Source organism: Diabrotica undecimpunctata, chromosome 5 (assembly GCF_040954645.1).
Source record: "Diabrotica undecimpunctata isolate CICGRU chromosome 5, icDiaUnde3, whole genome shotgun sequence".
Classification (NCBI taxonomy): domain Eukaryota; kingdom Metazoa; phylum Arthropoda; class Insecta; order Coleoptera; family Chrysomelidae; genus Diabrotica; species Diabrotica undecimpunctata.
Genome location: NC_092807.1, coordinates 22,087,863 through 22,109,805, shown reverse-complemented (window position 1 = coordinate 22,109,805; position 21,943 = coordinate 22,087,863). Strand labels below are relative to the sequence as shown.

The window sequence follows — 21,943 nt, the reverse complement described above, 5'->3', positions numbered from 1 at the left end:
GTATACCACTCTATAAATTAGAATGTGTCTTCAAATAACCAAATATTTAATTTCCGAAATATTCAGATTCACTTAAAATACATAATACGTTGTTGAACTCAATATGAGGAGTACGATGGAAAGATATAGTTTGCATTGTAAATTTCTTCCAATAAAAATCGTTTAAAATAAAAGTTCCTTCCTATGACTATATTTACATTGCAGAAGCAGTAGCTATTAGGAAAGCTCTGGATCGGCTAGACCATGAAAATTTGCAAGATTCTGTGATCAGCTCACTAAGTCAGTTCTTAGTGAAATACTGAGTTAAACCCTAAGACGTGTGAGCTAATATGTGATATTAAACAGAAAGTGAGAAACAAAGATATCATTAATTTGGGCAAAAGTCACACCTGGATAAAAGGTAATGAAATAATAGACGAGCTTGCTATTCTACTCATTCTGGTATATTGGAATATATTTACACAGTAACAGATTTACACACTAATTAAATTTTATAATCAAAAAAATAATTTCAAGACAGATGGAAAATATTAGCGAATACATCAAATAATCATTATTACAAGATTCCTCCTACGTTACCATCCCTAACATAATTACCACATATACAGGGTGTTTCAAAGAGATATGTCATAAATTAAATCATGCATTCCTGGGACAAAAATAAATTGATTGAATCCAACTTCATCATCATCATTGGTGCTACAGCCCTATAAAAGAGCCTCGACCTTCTCAAGTCTATTACGCCAGTCAGTTCTATCCATTGCCAACTGTTGCCAGTTTGCTGCTCCTATTTGTCTACCATCCTCATCTACACCATCCCTCCATCTGAGTTTTGGTCTACCCTTTTTTCTACTTCCCACAGGTTGTGACATAAGGATTCTTCTAGGAGGGTTGTTCTGCTGTGATCTTGCCAGATGTCCTGCCCATCTTAGTCTTCCTATTTTTATAAAGGATACTACGTCTTTACCACCAAATATATGTTTATATCTGTGATATATCTCGTAGTTGTACCTCCTTCTCCAAACACCATTTTCACAGATGCCACCAAATATTCTTCTTCTCAGGATCCTTCGTTCAAATATAAGCAGGAGATTTTCATCTGCCTTGGAAATGGTCCATGCCTCCGACCCATATGTCAACACTGGTTGTATAAGGGTTTTGTATATGGTTATTTTTGTTTTTTGGCTTAAGTTTCTGCTTCTCATATGTCTACTCAGTCCAAAATAGCATTTGTTTGCTAGGATTATTCTTCGCTTGATTTCTTCCATCATGACGTTCTCCTTGGTGATCAGGGTATGTGAATTTGTCCACCACTTCAAAGGTAGAATTATCAACCGTGAATTGGTTCCGATGTTTCTGGCTCTGTTGTTGGGTGTTGATGCCATTATCTTAGTTTTATTTTTATTTACTTGCAGGCCCATATTTTTTGAGGCGTGTGACAAGGTGGTATACATTTCTTCTAGCTTGCGTGTTGTGCGGGCAACTAGATCAACATCATCTGCATATGCCAAAATTTGGGATGATTTATTACAAATGTTTCCTCTGCTGTCTATTTGGGCATCCCTGACCGCCTTTTCCAAAGCTATGTTGAAAAGGAGACATGCCAGCGCATCTCCCTGTCGCAGCCCAACATGCGTTTCAAATGCCTGTGATTGTTCGCTCTGTATTTGAACTTTGCAAACAACTGTACGCATTGTAGCCTTAACCAATCTTATCAGTTTATCGGGGATGTGGAATTCATCCATGGCTTCATACAATTTATTTCTTAGGACACTATTATAGGCCGATTTAAAATCTACGAAAAATGGTATGTGTCGATATTAAATTCATTGGTTTTTTCCAGTATTTGCCTTAGCACAAAGATCTGGTCTGTTGTTGATCGACCAGACCTAAAACCACTTTGATATCCGCCAAGAAGCTCCTCTGAATATTCACCCAGGCGACCATATAAAATACTCGAAAATATTTTGTATGCTGTTTTAAGGAGGGTTATTCCCCTATAGTTTCTACATTCTAATTCATCGCCCTTTTTGTGTAGCGGGCAAACGATCCCAATACACCACTCTTCTGGGATTTGTTCTTCATTCCAGGCTCTCAGTATGATTTTATATATCTGATTAGTCAGAGTAGCACCTCCACATATAATAAGTTGTGCGGGTATACCATCACTTCCTGGAGATTTATTATTTTTTAGGTGTTTTATTGCATCCCGTACTTCCTGAATTGATGGAGGCTCCAATGGTGTATTGTTGTTTGCTCCTGGGGGTGGTTGATTTGGATCTTCTACTTCGATAGTAAGCAGTTCTTTATAGTGTTCCACCCACCTTTTCAATACTTCTTCTTTTGTATTGAGTATATGCCCCTCCTTATCCTTACATAGTCCGATCCTTGGTTTAAATTTTTTTCTTGCTTTATTTAGATTTTTATAGAATTTTCTTGTTTGATTTTCCTTTTTTAATACCTCAAGTTCTTCCAATATTCTATTTTCATAAGTTCGCTTTTTTCTCCGATGGATGTACTTCTCTTCTCTTCTGAGATCTTTATATTTTTGTTCTTTTTCTCGGGTTCTTCTTTGCTGCATCAGTTTATATGCATTGTTCTTTCTTCTTGTAATGTCCTCGCACTCAGCATCGAACCACTCATTGCGTGGTGGTGGTCTTTGCGGCCCTAGAATGTTATTTTCTGCGTCTTTAATGTAATTTTTACACATTTCCCATTGTTCACTAATTGTTAGATTCTCTTTAGTTATGTATTTAGTTTCGATATAGTTTTGAAACCTTTCTACCGTTTGCTGGTTTTTGAGGAGTTCAATATTACCTTAGTATAAAATTGTACACAAAAAAGGTACAGTCCTTTGAAGTTACAAAATAAAAATTGTTTCTAAATTACTTGACATTTTGTAATAAAAATGGATACGTTACATTTTTGTTCTAAAGGCATTTTTCATACAAAAGAAACAACAAAATCTAACCGCACAGACAAATTTGAAGGGGGGGGGGGGGGGGGGTACAGCCCTAAATCCCACCAAACTTTTAAGTTCGTTCAAATCAAATGAATTTTGTGGCATCACAATATTTTTAAAACTTTTTGCCTCTTATCACTTTTTCGAAAAACTAGTTTTTTTCTAGTTGGCCATAAAATTACAATTAGTTTGAACGGATACAATAATTACAAACAGTTCCATCAATAATAGTTAATAATTTGATCATTTATTGTGTGAATAAGAATAATATTAAAAATTTTGATATTACAATAGCCTACACATTTTTGGAAATGGCAGATATGCATTTAACTTTGGGTAAGTTGGATCAGATTAAATTATGATTTCAATAAATTATCGGGAATACCGTAAGTGAATGTCAAGGAAATAGTGCAGCAGCCGCAAGGCGTTATGCAGTAAAATACCCCAATCGAAATATCGAAATACACCTGATAGACGATTATTTCTGACCATTGATCGTCGTTTACGAGAAACGGGTACATTCCAACCGCAAGTTGCTGTCAATAGTGGTCGTCCAATAATGGATGCAACTGATAAAGACATTTTAGAAGTCCCTGGAACAAGTACAAGGGTAATAGCTGTTCAAATAAATGTTCCTCAGGTAAGAGTTTGGAGCCGTTTGAAGGATCAACTGCTTAAACTCTATCACTTAACAACGGTTCAAGAGTTATTGGTTGAAGATTATCCTAAAAGAATTGGATTTTGCGATTGTTTGTTAATGGAAAACACTCAAAATGTTAATTTTATTAGAAATATTTTGTTTACCGACGAGGCTACCTTCAGTAGAAATGGTGGAATAACAAACCATCATAACGAGCACATTTCGGCCGACGAAAATCCTCACCCCAAAAAATGAACTCATCACCAAAGGACTTTCAAGGTTAATGTTTGGGCAGGAATTGTGGATAACAATCTAATAGGCCCAGTAGTTTTTTCCAACAATTTAAATGGTGATAATTATTTGCAGTTCTTGGCAAACGATTTACAAGAGTATTTGGAAGAAGTGAATATTGCAGTAAGGCAATATATGTGGTTTTTACAAGATGGCGCTCCACCGCATTACAGTAATGAAGTCCGGGAATACCTTTGCAGGCAGTATCCTGGTCGGTGTATTGTAAGGAGTCGTGACGCACCTATTTCTTGGCCACCCAGAAGTCCAGGTCTTAACCCCATGGACTTTTGCTTTTGGGGGTTTATGAAAGAGAAAGTGTATTCTGTAACAATAGAGGACGAACAACAATTCAGGGTTAGAATAATTGAAGCTGCACATCAATTTAAAATGAAAATGGCCGTAACTCAATAAAAACTTTTTTTGAAAAAAGTGATAATAGGCAAAAAAATTTTAAAAATAATGTGTTAAACTAATGATGCCACAAAATTCATTTGATTTGAACGTACTCAAAAGTTTGGGGGGATTTAGGGCTGCACAACCCCCTTAAAATTTTTCTGTGCACTTTGTATCCTTTGTATGAAAATGCTTTTAGAACAAGAAAGTAACGTGTCCATTTTTATTACAAAAGTAGTTTAGGAGATAATGCAAAAAAAACAATGTTTATTTTGTAACTTCAAAGGACTGTAACTTTTTTTGTGTACACTTTTGTACTAAGGTAAGTTGTATTCAATCGATTTATTTCTGTTCCAGGAATGCGTGATTTAATGTATGACATACCTTTTTGAACTACCCTGTATACCCTTATAACATATTCAAACGATTAGCAGTAATTATCACAAGATTAAAAACTATATAATAGTCGCAGTGCTGTTCCTGCTCACCTGGCTAGATTAAACATTATAGAATCAGGAAAGTACTCGTGTTATAATATTTCCCAATTAAAAACACATCCTGTTTGGATATATTAAAAATAAAGCACTTTCAATTACATTTGATGAAAACATGGTTAAAAGTAATGTGCAACTTCCAGTAAACATAACCCTTGTACTCAATCAGAAATTAATATACAAACTCGTATGTATTATAATGACTGGCAAATGGACTAGTTTCCATGCCAAACACATTATCATCATCATCATCTTATTACTCTTTACAATTCTTTTATTCGAAGCAATTAGAATATCACTGTATTTGGTAACTTATTTATTAAAATGTTATTGACCTTGTAAAATCGGTTAAATATAGATGTCTATAAGATATTATATATTCAAATTCCTTTGTCTTTTCATAGAGAAAATGTGATCACAAAACTCTTCTAGATACCTTTTAATTTATTTAAATTGGTGTAATTTATTGATTTTAAAAACGAACGTCATTTTTGTTGATCTATTGGAATATAATTAAACAATAATTAGAATACTTGGAAAATTGATAATACTATTAACCGTACTACGTAACTTTTCCCATTAAAACATATTTTTAAACAGTATTTGTCAACGCGTGCTTTGCATTCTTGACACCTATTTCCTCATTCAGTAATTTCAATGTCTTTATACAATTTTATTACGTCAACTTGTTCTTGCTAATGACAATTACCATTACCTGTTGCTCACATTAGACGACCCATACATTGGTATCGGTACGTGTCGTCCGCCTATGTGTCTTTCACTTTGTCTGCTGCGGAACGCAAAGGTAAGCATTTAGGCTTCAGGTGAAAGTCCTCTCATACTTTTTATTTTATTGGTTACGGCTACAATAGTGCCAGCAGCGGTCAAGATCATAACACGTAGACGGTGGCTCGGGATTTCCGTTTTAGTTTTCCATTTATCGTTCTGTGATTTTTAGTGTATATTTTTATAAAGTTAGTGTTTAAAGTAAGTGTTATGTTTGTCCTAGTTGGAATACTTGTCGTTTGGTATGGATAAGTAGAACAATATATTTGTTTATTATGCAGTCTATATATATATATATATATATATATATATATATATATATATATATATATATATATATATGTATATATATACACATATATGCATATATATAATATATATACTTGATATTATTGTTAGATACTAAAATGTAAACATTTATAAGTATACTTTATAAACATGTAAACATATATATATATATATATATATATATATATATATATATATATATATATATATATATATATATATATATATATATATACATATATTCCCGTCTATCTTCTGCAACAATTAATTTCTATAATTTTAAGCCACTTTTAGTTATATCGTACTTGGTAAGATTCTTCTTGGGTGCCTGTCCGTTCCGAACGTTGCGCGTTGGCGATCATTCTGGCTATGATGACTTTGTTGGTTGCTATACGAAATAGCTGTGTTGAGGTCTTTCTATACCATGCTCTCAGGTTAGCAAGCCAGGGTATTCCTCTTCGTCTTGGGGCCCTTTTTCCTTTAATTTTAACTTGCAAAATGTATTAGTAGCTCATATCTGCCTTGATTTCTGCCTGATTGTCTGATTATATGTCCCAAATACTGCAGCTTACGGCCCTTCACGATGTTGACCAAATCTTTCGTTGTGTTTATCCTCCTAAATACTTCTTTATTGGTGAATTTGTCTGTCCATGGTATCTTCAGGACCCTTCTGTATAAAAATAGCCCAAAAGCCTGAAGTTTTGATAGAGTTTCCGCCTTCAATGTCCACGTTTCTACTCCATACAGAAGCACTGAGTACACGTAACAGTTAAGGAGGCTTATTTTTGTTTCTAGGGCGAGGTCATGGCTCTCAAATGAGCTCTGACAGAGTTCATAGTCAAGAATGCACTTTTTGCCTTTCCAATGCGACATTTAATCTCTTGGGTATTAGCCCACGACTCGTTGATTATAGTTCCCAAGTAGTTGTACCAGTCGCGCACCTAGAATTTGCCTCTGGGGGGGGGGGGGGTTTGGTTGGTCACCAAAATTTTTTTTATGATGTTACCTCCATTTTGAGTCCTTAAAATGTGTAAGTAACAGTGTCGGAATAGGGTCCTGGGGGGGGGGGTTCTAACCCCCAAAACCCCCCCCTCGGTGCGCCACTGAGTTGTACTGTGAGACACATTCAATTCTCATTTGGTTCATATACATATTTGCTTCAGTTATGTTTTCCTTGCTGATGATCATTAGCTTGGTTTTGCTGGTGTTTATATCCAGTCCATATGTTCTACTTGTTTCCGTTATTTTATTCATTAAGTTTTGCAGCCCTTCTATGTTATTGGAAATTATGCACCCCTGCCTCACTCCCCTTAAAATTTTGACCTGATCTGTATATTCTACATCTCTTTGGAGCACCGCTGATTGATTCCAATACAAGTTACCTATTATTTTTAGATCCCTTCCGTCAATCCCTGCCCTCTTCAGTACTTCCATCATTTGTTCACGCCTGACTCTATCGAAAGCCTTCTTGTAGTCACTTGGTAAGATATAACTAGTTAATCTTAATAAATAAAAATATTTTTAACCAGCCGTATCTTATAGACTATTTTATTTTATTACAACTTTGCTCCAAACTAAATTGTTTATAGCTTTAAGCAAGGAAAGTAGAAAGAATCGCGGTTTTTAGTAATTTTAAAATATTAAACTTTTTTTTATTAATATTCCCGAATTATTTGAGAGCAAAAATCCATTCCATCTCACATTTACCTCAAAACAAATCTGCCCTGGTCAAACTGCCTTATTTATATCGACACCTATGTTAGTTGTGTATGGCCAGAAGAGACAGAAAGGATTGTTAGGGCGTTTGATCAAGATTCCGCGTAAGCAGTTTAAAGGAAGGAATTTCGCTAGAACGTTTTTGATGATCGAATATTTTAGTGACATTTCAGAATTGAAAGTTAACTGTTTTTTTTCGGTCCCACACAATTTGCAATTTACGGTGGGATTTAAGAACAGTGTTTAGTTAAGTGATAGTGCAATAATTAGCTGATAAACTGTAAGTCATCTATATATATTTATTAAGCCGCAAATTAAATTGGTTTGTATTTACAATTTAAATAAACTTAATGAAAATAAATAATATTCTTTCAAATATTTATCGTTTGGAAAATGGTACATCCCAAGGATCCATGCTCAGTCTAACATTATTTCTAGTGGCAATAAATGATATAATCAAAAATATTCAAGCACCCTTACAAGCCCGTTTATACGCTGACAACCTAGTGGTATCTATTAGAGGCAAAATATCTTCTTAATGTTCTCAATTCTTCAAAACTTTTTAGATACTCTCAAAAATTGGTCCCGCCTTACAGGTTTTCAATTTCCAATAGAAAAATCAATTGTATTTGTATTCTCTTCAAACTCCTTGCCACCACCCCCAACCCTGAAAATCTATGAAAAACAGCTGGAGTTTAGAGATCATTAAAAATGCTTGGGTTTAATCTTTGATTCAAAGCTTACATGGAAAGATCACATCTCAGAACTCATCCTTTCCTGTAATAAAAGATTAAACGTGTTAAGATCTCTCTGTAACAAAAACTGGGGCTCAGACCAATCCACTCTACTTCTTCTGTATAAATATTTAATACGTTCTAAGCTAGAATATGGAGCAATTGATTATTTCACTGCTAATCAATCTCTTCTTAAATCATTAGATGTTATTCATAATGAAAGTTTTAGATTAATTACAGGGGCTTTTCCAACTTCCCCGGTACCCAGCATTTTGCTCTTTTAGGAGAACCACCGCTACATCACCGCCCCATGTTCCTCGCCCTATCGCATGTAGCCTGAGTCGCTTGTACCATTTCAAAACCGATATATTACATACATTAAATATACCCTGAGCCTTAGCTGATCGATTTACCAATTTGTAATACATCTATGGCCTATTTCGATAAATTCAGTACAAACAATTCCCTCATTCGGCTTAAGTTCGAAGCCCTCTTAGAAGAGTACCCCGACTACTATAAAATCTATACAGATGCATCAAAGTTCGAAGACGGAGCGCGGGCATCAATCGTTTCCTTAAAAAACAATCTTCTTTTTCGTCTACCCCCAGTCATCATTCAATCTTCGCTTATCCACTGCTGGACATAGATCTCCCTTATAATTTTCCATCTATTTCAATCTTGTGCCTCTTGCATCCAATTCCTATGACAACGTTTTAGATCGTCAGTCCAACGTGTTGGTGGACGACCTCTGCTTCGGTAGGCATCATCTCTTGGTCTCCATTCCAGTATCCGCTTTGTCCATCTATTGTCTGTCATTCGAGCCACGTGACCTGCCCAGTTCCATTTCAGTGTTGCTACTCTCTCTACTGCATCAGCCACTCCTGTTCTTTGTCGTAGCTGGCGATTTGGGATCTTGTCTCGTAGTGAAACGCCCAACATAGCACGCTCCATCGCCCTTTGACACACACGGATCTTTTGAACTGTTCTCCTTGTCATGGTCAACGTTTCCGCACCGTAAGTTAACACTGGCAAAACACACTGATTAAACGTTTTTCTTTTAAGGCATATTGGTATATCAGACGATTTGAAAATATGGTTCAGCTTGCCGAAGGCTGCCCAAGTCAGTCTTATACGACGGAAAAGCTCAACGGTTTGGTTATCTTTTCCTATGCGGATCTCATGACCTAGGTATTCATAGGCCATTACCTGGTCTATGGATCTTGTTCCTACGCATATATCTTCGCTGACTACAAGATTGGTCATCATCTGGGTTTTAGATATATTTATTTTCAATCCCTCTTCTAGCGAGGAAAGGTAGAACTGATTTAAAAGTTCTTTGGCCTCATCTATCCTATCAGCTATTAGTACAATATCATCTGCAAACCTTAGATGGCTAAGCTTTTCTTTGTTTATGTTTATGCCCTTGTCGGTCACTTTTGCCCTTTTACATATATATTCCAAAAGCGTAGTGAACAGTTTCGGCGATATAGTGTCTCACTGGCGTACTCCACGTTGTATCGGGACTTTCTGGGTTTGACGATCACCCACTCTAACACTGGCTGTTGCGTTTTGGTATCTGTGTTTAATTATATTTATATACCGATAGTCAATTCGGCATTCTGTAAAGGCTTCCAACATTTTTTGTTGATTTACGGTGCGAATGCCTTTTTATGTCGACAAATATTAAAGCTAGTGGTTTATTATATTCAGTGTATTTTTCTATAAGATTTTTTATTACCAGTAGGTGATCGTTTGTTCCATAGCCTTTTCTAAAACCCGCCTGTTCTATGGGCTGATAAAATTCCAATTTATTTTCTAGTCGTTTCGTAATTATTTTTGTAAATAGTTTATAAATATGTGAAAGTAGACTTATGGGCCTGTAATTTCTGAGGTCGGTAGCATCCCCTTTTTTATGAAGTATGATAATTTCTGCGTTATACCACTGGGTTGGTGTTATTGCTTCCTGCAAACATCTAGTGAATAGTTTGGCAAGGACCTGCCATAATTTTTTTCCAGCCACTTTCAAGGCATCTGCCACTATTTCATCGCCTCCGGGGGACTTATTGTTTTTCATTTCTTGCACTGACCTTCGAACTTCATTGGGTGTTACGTCCGGTAAAATTTCAGATCCCTGATTGATTATCTTTGGTAATGATCCACTCCGGTTACATTGCTGTTCTTTGTATAGTTGTCTATAAAAACTTTCTATCGTGTTCATAATTTGAACTCTATCCTCAATGATTTGCCCCTGTTCATTTCTTAATTTGTGGACGTTTTTTTTTCCAATGGACATGCTCTGTCTGAGTACTTTCAAGCTTTTGTTTTCTTCTATTACTCTAGTTATTTCCATCGTATTGTATCGTCTCAGATCTTTTCTAACTTCCTTTTTAATTTTCTTATTCAAAATTCTTAGTTCATTTTGGTTATGATCCTGATTTTCCCTAAGTTTTCTTCTTTCCTCTAGAAGATGTTTTGTATTGTGGCTTAATTTTTTGTTATTGTTTTCAGGACGAGGACAGTATTTCTTTTCAGCTTCTTTCAATATTTGAGTAATATTATTGTTCATTTTATTGATGCTGATATTCTCTAAGTCGTGTGTATCCAAACTAGTCTTAATATTTTCTTCGTAAAGTGTATATCTTCTGGGAACAGCCACCTTCCACTTTTCTTTTTGAGGATCATTTTTGTTCTTTCAACTTCAGTAATAAAAGTGGTTTTTGCTCTAATTAGTCTACGGTCACTCCCTGTTGAAAATTTATTCAATACTGTTACATCCTGAACAATATCTTTCCGATTTGATATTATGAAATCAATCTCATTTTTTGTTCTTTGGTTCGGACTCTTCCATGTCCACTTACGTTGGGGTTTCTTTCCGAAGAATGAGTTCATCACAAAGAGATTTTCCTGAATTAAGAAGCCAAGAAGCCTGTTCCACCTCTCTCATTTCTCTCACCAAATCCAAAGTTTCCCATAGCAGATTCTGCATCATCTTGTTTGAATCCCAATTTGGCGTTAAAATCTCCAATTATCAATGTGTAATGTGTTTTTGAAGTTTGTATAGCTGCTCTGATATCTTCATAAAATTGATCAACTTCCTCATCCGGGTGGCTCGTAGTTGGTGCGTAAGCCTGTATAATTTTAAGTTTGTATCTTGGGTTTAATTTAAAAATAAGATAAATGACTCTGATACATATACTTTTCTATCCCCAGTATGTAGCACATATTTAGTTGACCTCTACTCTATATATCGTGCTGTAAAACTTTTAAAAAAGCCCTGATCATAACAGATTCCCTTAGCTCTCTAAACTCATTAAAACATATTTTTCCGAAACATTCTTTGTAACTTTGAAAAGTTACTAAAATACCAGCTGTTCCAAGCTTATCAACATGAAAGAAGAGCTCAATTTTTGTGGGTACCCGACACACGTCGGGATATTTTTAAGCGATTATTCGGAGCCTATAGACACGTGTGTTTCCAGTGACTTAAAAGCTTATTTTAACAATAAAGTGTTGTGTTTGTTGCGAAATGAGTGGTCTCAAACTAATTCTAAGCTGAATAAGATCAAGAGTAATGTTTCCCAGTGGATTCCATCGTCGCTTAACAGGCCTGAACAAATTGTGCTTGCGCGTCTACGTCTAGGACATACCAATTTAACACACTCGTACCTTTTCACAAAGAATAATCCATCCATATGTAATCAGTGTAACGTTCGATTAACAGTTGAACACTTTTTAATAAATTGTGGTAAATATGATTAAGAAAGACATCGTTACAATATCTCGAACTCTCTAGCAGAAACTCTAGGCCAGGAGTGTTCCTATGATAATATAATTAAATATTTAAGATATATAAACATTTTCTATAAACTTTAGTTATTCAATTTTGTTATTTATATTTTGTTCCGTCGCTAATAACCTTTTGATGGATGCGACTTTTTTTTTCTACTAAAAAAATAGTAAGTACAGTCTGTCCCAAACCATTCTTTCAGTGCGTCACTAATTTTGACGTCATATAGGATTTTAAGAATGTCGAGAATTATTGCTTGAAATTTTAGATTAATTTGACAGTTGCAGGATGGTAATCTGTCTTTTTCTAATTGAAAATAATTTAATAATTTTAATATTAGTCTTTGTTCTTTCTGGATATATCTCGGCATATTTAAAATATTTTTATGACAATAAATACAAAATTAAATTTTCACTGTAAAATGTCTGATAATACTAACCTGGAATGACAATTATCATTTTATCAGTTGACATTGTGAAAGTACTGTTACGATCGAGACAATCTGCGTTATATTAAATTATATTTATGCGCAACATTGATTGGATATCTATTTAGCGTATTCTAAACTCCAACCAAATATAAGTACATCCGTAAGTAGAATTTAGTTTACGATAAATAATTTTCTAAGTTCTATGTATAATAATCACAGACTCACGTTTTTTTCTGTCACTTCTAGCTTAATGTGTTAGAGAGAATTCGATCAACTATGACTGCTGCGCAGTTTAATTTTACAATATAGGGAACATTGATAGTTCTAAGGTTGTAACTAATTTGTTTATACTTGTAATAATTTTTTCAAGGGATTTTAACATTATATTTAATTCTATTGAACAAATATGAATTTTATTTATTTCCTTCTGCTTCTGTTTATTATTGAACACTAGCTAAAGACAAAGATATTTCTGAGTTCAAATAAGAACCCTGAGATATAATCAAAATTTAATTAATAATTTGGCGTCTGTAATTAAAATTATCCGGATATATAAAAAAACTTAATTATTATTTTTTGTTTGTTTGTTAATTATTTTCGCGTAAAATTTACAAGATTTATTTGATACAGTTGATTGTTTGTTAAGTTTTAGTATTTATTGAGAGCGAAAGAGAGAGATAAAGAGTTATAATTCCAATTATGTATGCCTTACAAGACGCTTACAAAATTTACAAAATACTTAAATACATATATTTCTAACCACGTTTATATTAACATTAAATTTCTATAAATATTTACATCGCAATTCGATTTAAGTTTCTTTTTTTGTCTACCTCACCAAAAGATCCGAATACAAAGAAACGGGTTTTCATAATTGTTGTTATTGGTGTTTGTTATTGTATTTTTGGTAGGTATAGAGAATATAAAGGGATGTTGGATGTTATCGGCACAATATTTATTTTAAGCATATTTGTGTTTTGTGTATGTGTGTGTGTTACTGTAGTGTGAAATACCGAAGTCTGTCTAATATCGGGATTTAGCGGTAAGCGTAATCAGTCTCTTAAGTTTGGTGTATGTCAAAAGAATGTACTCAATATCATTATTTCTTATTTACACGGGTTAACATTGACATTCAGCATGCACTGATGGTGTATATTAAAAAGATACTTTTTTTGGCATATAAAAATAGCACATTTCATATCTTTTTTTACTAAAACTAAAAAAAGTTTATAGTCAACATTTCAAATATTTATTTTTATTTCGAAATATGTGTCTCGTCTGCTAGTGGTCATTGACACAGGTACAATTTACATTTATGTTTACATTTTTAATACTTTTACATTTGGGACAATATTAGCTACAGTACGAATACACGTTTTTTTAAATTAAATTGTGCCCTTGTGTTTCTTAAAAAGTTTAATACATTTTCATAGTTGCTGCTATTTGAGATAAGTATGTATTTTAGGTTGTTACCAAGATTGTATTTTCTTCTGGCCGCTAGGTAGTGTTGACAGTCAAGAAGTACATGTGTTACTGAAGTCGTGCTGTTTCAGTACTGGCACAAAATCTGATTACTGGAATTCATTAGGTGCCGATGTGTAAGGTGTATATTTCCTATTCTTAATTTCCGAATAATAGATTCGCCTTTCTTTTCATTAGTGGGAGCTGGTGGTAGAAAATGTTTGGTTGGAAAACACTTTACTTGGTATTGCTTCTTTCATTCCAAAGGCCTATTTAAGTTCTTCTTAGATCTGATGATGTTTGAATCTTTGTTAAGTTTAGAGAATAGGCTTGCTGCTAGATCGGCTTTTTAATACCTGGAATACCAATGTATGACGGGACCCACACAATTGTTACTGTAATTCCATTAGTTTGAAGATGATTACATATAGGTACCTACTCTGGATTTCTTAAACTATTGGGTGGATAGAATGTAAGTTTCTTATGGAGTGCATCGATGATAGAGAGTCAGTACAGATTGCTATAGTTTTATTGTCGTTGAGTGGATTTTTCATAGCTTGTAGTATTTCATATATACTCCATTCCACGAATATACGACTTTCGGTTTAAGGTATCGACTTAAATGGTACAATGTGCTGAATTGTACAATAGTAAATTCTCCCCATTTTTAAAATACTGTTTGGCAGATATAAACCTCAGATTTAAATATGAAGTCATGATATAAATATAGAGTTGATAGTTTATAGAACAGTTGTAATTCAGATTTTGAATTATATAATTACTATCATTGCGTTTAGTATTGTAAACAAGTTAGTTTTTGAATTAATTGATTTAAACGAAGTGTAACAATACTAAAGTGATTAAATAGTGTACTTTGTTTAGTCGAATATTTAATTAGTATTAAAAAAAAAACATAAAAACTTACTTATTCTCTTATTCTCCCAATCTCCTAAAACTATCATCAACCATCAGATTCACAGCCATAATCACTGTCGTCGCTATCCTCATTCAGATGGTAAATAACAGGATTAATAACAGGATTAACTGCTTCGATGCGACCTTCACGGATCCACCATTCTTCAATTAAGTCTTCACATTTTTTTACACTTTTTCCCCAAATTTTAGGAGTGGCAATATCCAATGCTTGTTGCCATGTTTCCAAGACTGCCTCGTCACTGTAACCCTTATGGTTATCATAATATGTTTTGCATATCCCCCAAATATATTCAATTGGATTGAATTGGCAATGATAGGGCGGTAGTCTTAACACACGATGTCCAAAGCTATGTATAATTTCGTCTACTATATATATGTTTGGTTGTGCATGACTTTTAGCTAACGTTAGTAATTGAGGCTTAAAACAGTATTAAGAAAATGTAATATTTTTATTCGTTAACCATTCTTTTATTTTACCTACGATCCAGGTGTTTGTTGGTTGCTTATTTAAAATTTCCGAATGGTACGCAGCATTATCCAGTACTATAACGGATGGTTCATGTAAACTTGGCAACAGTTTTTCTTTCAACCATTTCACAAACACCTCCGTATTCATATTATCATGATAATCGGCTGATTTTGATTTTGATGAAAATACAAGATCTGCTCCCTCAATAAAACCATGTTTTCCACCTGCATGCACTATAATATATCTCTTTCCCTCGTTATCGATGTGTTTTATGGATTTTATGCTCTCGTCCTGCCAAATTCGTTTGATACCGCCTTTAGCAAAAATCCATGTTTTTTCTAAATAAGCGAAGGAAGAACATTCTTTTTTAAATTTGTTATAATTTCTTAAAAATTCTATTCTTTTGTGAACGACACTAGCCCTTTCACACAAAGCCTTTCTATTGTCTTATTTTTTTAACTTAAAGCCAATCTGTCTTAAAACTCTCCAGAGACTTGTTCTGGAAATTTCAAATATATTTCTGTCTTTTAATTTTTGTAGCACTGAATCTAAAGAAACATGTTCTTTCTTTTCGCGCATTTTATATATTGTCCTAATGATTTCAAATTTGCAACCTTCGGGAAGATCTATAGTCTTTGGTTGTCGGCGAGATTTATATTGTTCGACATTTTGTTCACTTTGTCCACTTTTGTTGCTTTTTGCAAAACCGTCTTTAGTTTTGTTTCACTAATACAGAGTGCATCACACACACGTTTATGTACGGACTGAACAGGTCGCAAAGGGTCCCCGTATGTTTTCTCAGCAGTAAAATAAGAAAGTACATTAAATATAAAGTTGTCTACATCTAAAACACGTCTCGGCATTTTCGGCTTCGATAAACAAATACACTACACTAAACTCTCTCTTAACGGACACCTCTCTTCACCGGAAACCTCTATACGGACGGTTTTTAAAACTAAAATCAGTCGGCGATATATGAAACTGTATGTAAATTTTCGTTACTTTTTAATATCTGTAACGACTCGGTACTTTAACTATCAATAGCCGGTATGTTATACCCGTTACTTTCGGAACTTTTAAGAGTACATCCCCTCAAAGCAAACAAATATTTAAAACTAACAAAGTGAAATATTAGATTCTTTTTCTGATTTCTGAACCATCGTTCTGCCAATTTCTTTTCATTTATATTAAAAATAGTACATTTATTTTTATTACAGTTATAGTACCTAATAAAGTAATAAAACTCAAATGTCTGATGAACACATTTGCGTAAAAATGAGCGTTTGCGTAGAAGTTTTTGTTATTTTCGGATTAAATTTCACAATAAATTTTGCGTCTATCTGAACATCTATTAACTGAAATAATTTTAGTTCAGATGTCATACTAACAGTAGACCCTTTTTATTGGAATAATAATTAGACCAATTTACTTTCATACTTCTACTTGCACAGTAAAATATTCGTTGTCGCAATAATCCCAAACAGTCGTATATTCGTGGAATAACCTATAGTTCAGCAGTTTAAATACAGCAATTGCTAGAGAGTCGAAATCGGTTGACAGTAGTTGTAGCTGTTGTAACAGCAAAGACAACACTTTCTTCACTCTTAGATGCGTCTGAGTAAAGGATCTTATCGAAGTTGCATTGATGTAGTATTTATTTATTATTTGTATAGTGGACGGTACCATTCTATAAATATTAGTAACTGGTAATTGCCTATTCTAGATGAGATTTCTTGTGGGGTTTATGGAATTTGCTGAAACTCTAGCGAAAAACAGCAGTAGAAGTTGTTGTCGTCTTAGACGAAGTGGAAGTTCAAAACATTCTTCGTGGATGCTTTCCACCGGACTGGATCTAAATGCTCCTAAACAGAGTCAAAGAGAAGTATTTTTGACTATATTTAGAGACATAATACTACCATAGTCAAGTTTGGAGCGGATAAGAGCTCGGTATATTTTTAGTAGTATTTCCTCATCGACTATCTAACTATAATGAGCTAGTGATTTAAAGAGATTCATTTTTAAAGACAGCTACCCCTAAGTTCTCGAATGTGTGGTCTCCATGAAAGTTTTTTTTTATCGAAAATAATGCCTAGAAGCTTTATTTGATCTACTACTTGGAGACAATTTCTATTCAGACAAATGGCTGAATATTGTGTGTTTTGCCTTCTGATAAAATGAATAACTGGATGAGGCAAAGTTAAGGCCGGATTGACTGGCTCAGTTGTTTATCCTTTATCCTATTTACCGTGTTCTGTAGTCAAGTATTTGTGGTGGATTTGACCTTTCAATGACAGAATAATATTATGTCATCAGCATATATTTCATATTGTACAGGATCATTTATGAAGAAACTTAACACTCCGATCGACGACAGTGGTCTATTGGGACCATAAATAAGGCTGTATTTTTATTTTCTTTTAATTAGTATTTTTGTAACACAATATTTTTATTTGTACTTATAGGGTATTTTCTTCCATCTGATGGAAATATTTTGTTTGTTTATGCATACCTTGCATTAAATTAAAGTAGATCAAAAATAAGTAATATATTGGACATAATAATTTTGACAGCTTACCACACTTACAAAAAATCAAATTGTTTTTCTATTTTTACAAAAACTTATTATCAAAATAATAATAAAACTATATTAAAAAACACAAAGAGATCAGCAAAATTCTATGACACAGAAAATACAGAAAAATTAATCACGCGGACAGTTTCTTAGGTTTTTTTATTTTTAGCAAGCCTGCTAAATATAACAAACCAATACAAGCTCTCATTTCCGGAACAGATGTAAGTTTGACGTCGTTTTGATTTTTGTATCTTCCAGATATCCCTCTAATATAAATATTGGTGTATTCTACTACAAATTTAATATTATTTTGCATTAGAACTCACGATTAAATGGGAATTGCGTTTTTTGCTTCTCAGATAGTTCCTGGTAATTGAGAAACTATATTCTCCCGTCTGCGAATATTTGAAGGAGGTGCAAATTTCTTTCATTTAGTTCCATCCTTCACATAACAATATACTCTCCTGTCAGATTGTTCTTCATTAATTGTTTGTTCTTCAATCGTTGGTGTTGCTTCCGGGATATCCTCTTGCTCAGATTTCGTGTCATGATCGCTAAACTTTTCTCTATCATTGTCGACAATATAACTATCGGAATCATTTTCTACATCCGAAGTTACTCCGTCATATAGAGAGTAGTTAGACGTCGAATTTCTCTTTCATAAGGATGCATCACTGAAATAATTGTCCTAAGTTTCAATGTCAAAAATTAATAAAAAACCTACTAACATTAAAAACAGGATACGCAAATTGATGAATAAAACAATTAACTGTTACGTATAGTTCTCGCGAAATCACTTTATTATCAGACGTATTTCACGCGAAACCAAAATAACAGCTAAGGCATATATTATTATTACACTGCAAATTCTCGATCGGGGAAACCCAGTCTAGTGAATACCATCTGTATAATATTTAGATAATTTCTACGATTTACTTATCTATTTAGATACCCTAAACTGGAGGGAAAATAAAATAAATAAAGTTCCTGTATATGAAAAAACTTACATAAACGAATGATGGTAGTCTATCAGGCCAAAGTAATTTTTTTTGAAAGTATTAAAACGATTTTTTGTGACGTCAGAGCTTAGCTAGTACATATTGACCAGGCATAGTCGAATTTTTCGTCCTATGTTTTGCTTTTGGTTTAAAAAAATATTACAAATTTAATTCTTTTACTTACTTCTACTCCCCTAATAGCACAAAATTGTATTCGAAAGTACAGTAATGTTTCTGGTTTGTTTTACTCTTTTCATGCCTATCAAAATAATAATTAAAATATTTCCTTCAATCGACTCCGTTAATCTAGATTTTAAACACCCACGATTCAATTAACTAAGGGTCTATCACAATGTTAAACTGGTATCCTGTGGCCTTTTTATAAAGTTTTCTAGTTACACAAACATTTGCATTTTAGAAATCCTATTTCAAATAGAGATTTTTAATTTCATTTTTTAATTAAATTATTGTATCGTGAAATTGTTTTGCAATCTGGAGGCTGTCGTTTTGAATCAAGGGTTTAGGTTACGATTTTTGGTTTATTTCGAACGAGGTATCTAAGCTGATATGTCACAAGGAAAAGCTTGCAGAATCATATTAAATTTCATATAACAAAGATTGCTAATAAACTAAAACACACTAATGCACAGAGACACAGAAAATTATTATTGTTTGACGTTATGCGTGTAGGTAATTATTTGTAATTAATGAGCTATAATGTTATTTTAAACTGAACAAAGACATGGTGATATAATAGAATATTATGTTCTATCATAAAAGTGTTGTGCAAACTGGTGATATGTATTTTAATAGTCTTTTTTATCATCTCTCACTTTCCTCAATAATTTTCACGATTCATTTAAGACTCTTTGTAGTAATTAACGCTTTCGCTCATACATTTTTGTTTTTTAAGATAAAAATTTGAAATTTAGTAGGCATATTCTTTTAATTTTTTTAAAATTTTTGGCCTACTTAAAATAATTCCCTTTTACCTCTTTTAAGGGATGTGAATTGTAAAGTATATTGTACATTGTGAACAAACGGTGTATACGACCTGTACAATATATTGCACATTGTGAGTAAATTTTAGTAGCTCTTGCGACTTTGGAAAACAAAATACAATTAAAAATCATATATCTGCAACTAATTATTTATTTGTATGATATAACATAAAACGATTTTGTTTTTTTGAAATACATAAGTGTATATTGCACTTTTTACACACAAAATTGTTTCTAGGACCACATTTAGGGAATTTGCACCTAGAAGAAAAGGATTTGTCATCTATAATTAGCATCCCATCCAGCCTTACTTCTGCTGCTGGTCTAGTTTTTGTTTTTTGTTTTTTCTGTGACGGAGATGACGTCGATTCTCTTGTATCCCCGTTTTTTGGAGGATACTTTGTCTGATTTTATCAAAACTTCAGCGACGTATGTCCTAAAATGAACCAAATCCAATATTTTCTTGTCCGGAATACCTAAAGCAATCGCCTTTTGCTTGTATTCCAGCCAGGCATTAGAACAGGCGATATCGATACTATGTGTAAACATACCAAGTGTCCACTTCCTGGAACGAATAAAGGTTCTGTATAAAGTAATCAAAAAGTCGCATTTATCAACGCCGCCCATATGTTGGTTACATTTTCCAATTACTTCAGGGCGTTTCACATAAATATATTGTTTCTTATTTTTGTCCCACCGTTTACATTCATCTTCTTTTCCTTTACCCGTAAAATTAGATGCCATGAGAACATTTTTATTGTCAAACCACTGAGTGAGAACAACTTCTTCATTACCACTTATATATTGTACGGAAAATCCACGATTTTTCTTTGAAATCTCCTTTTCAAGCAACAAAGGCGGTTTGCTAAACCTATCTCCTCTTGATGTACAAGTTGCATACATATTATTATGCAGCAACAATTGCAATCAATTAGGTATAATTGGAAAAGTAGTTATCGAAAAAAAGTTGAACATTTGCTACTGCAATTCTTTCAGATACTTTCAAAACTACTGACGCTGCTAATCCAAAAACTTTTAATTTATTTTTGTCCAATTCCGTTGTAGCCGCTTGATAAATGAGAAAATCATAAATTAAACCACTGGAGCCACACAAGGCCAACATTTTAATACCCCAAGCTTTTGGCTTTTTTGCCACATACTGCTTAACATTTAAATGTCTTTTGAAGGGTACCATTTTCTCGTCTACGCATAGTTCAGTTTCAATCGGCAAAGACAAGCATTTGGATCTAATTATGTCATACAAAGGTCGTACCTTCCAAAAGCGATCCTGATCGGTTTCACCAACATTTATTCTTTGGGTATCTACAAAATGTAAATAAGTCCTTAGGGAATAAAACCGATTTATTGGAATACTTTCAGAACTTTGTGGTACTTGTAATTGTGGGCTCGAATAAAATTTTATATGTGGATAATGTAAATTCCCCATCAGTATATGAATTCCAAAAAATTTTTTAGTTCGCCTACATTTGTTGGAGCAAATTTTTTCCTATTGTGAACTGCAAACAAGTTTGTATTTTCTACCATTATTTCAAATAAAGCATCTGTAAAATATTGTCTAAAATAAAAATATGGACTTTCAAGCTCTACGATATCATCTTGCTGTTGAGTATGCCAATTGATGTACTTTGGTGTTTCATAGCGGTCAATTTTGCGCCAAATAATATCTTTCTTTTTACTCAAATCATTGTTTGTCAAGAATCTATAAATAATTGTCTTACTTGATTCTACTCTTCGATCACATTCCGATGTAGTTGCTTCAGCATCTTCAAGATAAGGTGGTCTTTCCTGATTTTCAACTAATTCGCCTAAAAAAATAACAATTAATTTATTTCACAAGTGTTAAAAATCACAAATACCTTCTGTATGCCCTAAACTTCTTCCCTCTCCCTTGCCATCAACAGCAGAACGAATAACTTCACCGTTGTCTGTACTGCTTTCCTTCAACATATTATCATCATCACTGC

At 33.5% G+C, this 21,943-nt stretch overlaps 1 protein-coding gene across 3 annotated transcripts in view; it reads left to right on the top strand.

Moving 5' to 3' along the window:
* The first annotated feature begins 5,435 nt into the window (after nucleotides 1-5,435).
* LOC140441164 (retinol dehydrogenase 14) overlaps nucleotides 5,436-21,943 on the top strand; it is a 58,208-nt gene continuing 41,700 nt past the window's right edge. The window contains exon 1 of one of the 3 annotated variants that reach the window (XM_072531639.1): nucleotides 5,436-5,585. Coding sequence is in view for 1 of the 3 variants with exons in the window: in XM_072531636.1 (XP_072387737.1) it covers nucleotides 5,777-5,808 (32 nt within the window). In the remaining 2 variants the exon portion in view is untranslated. Of the gene's footprint in view, nucleotides 5,586-5,612; nucleotides 5,809-21,943 lie in introns of those variants that run through there. The other 2 variants (XM_072531638.1, XM_072531636.1) reach the window with 2 other exon arrangements.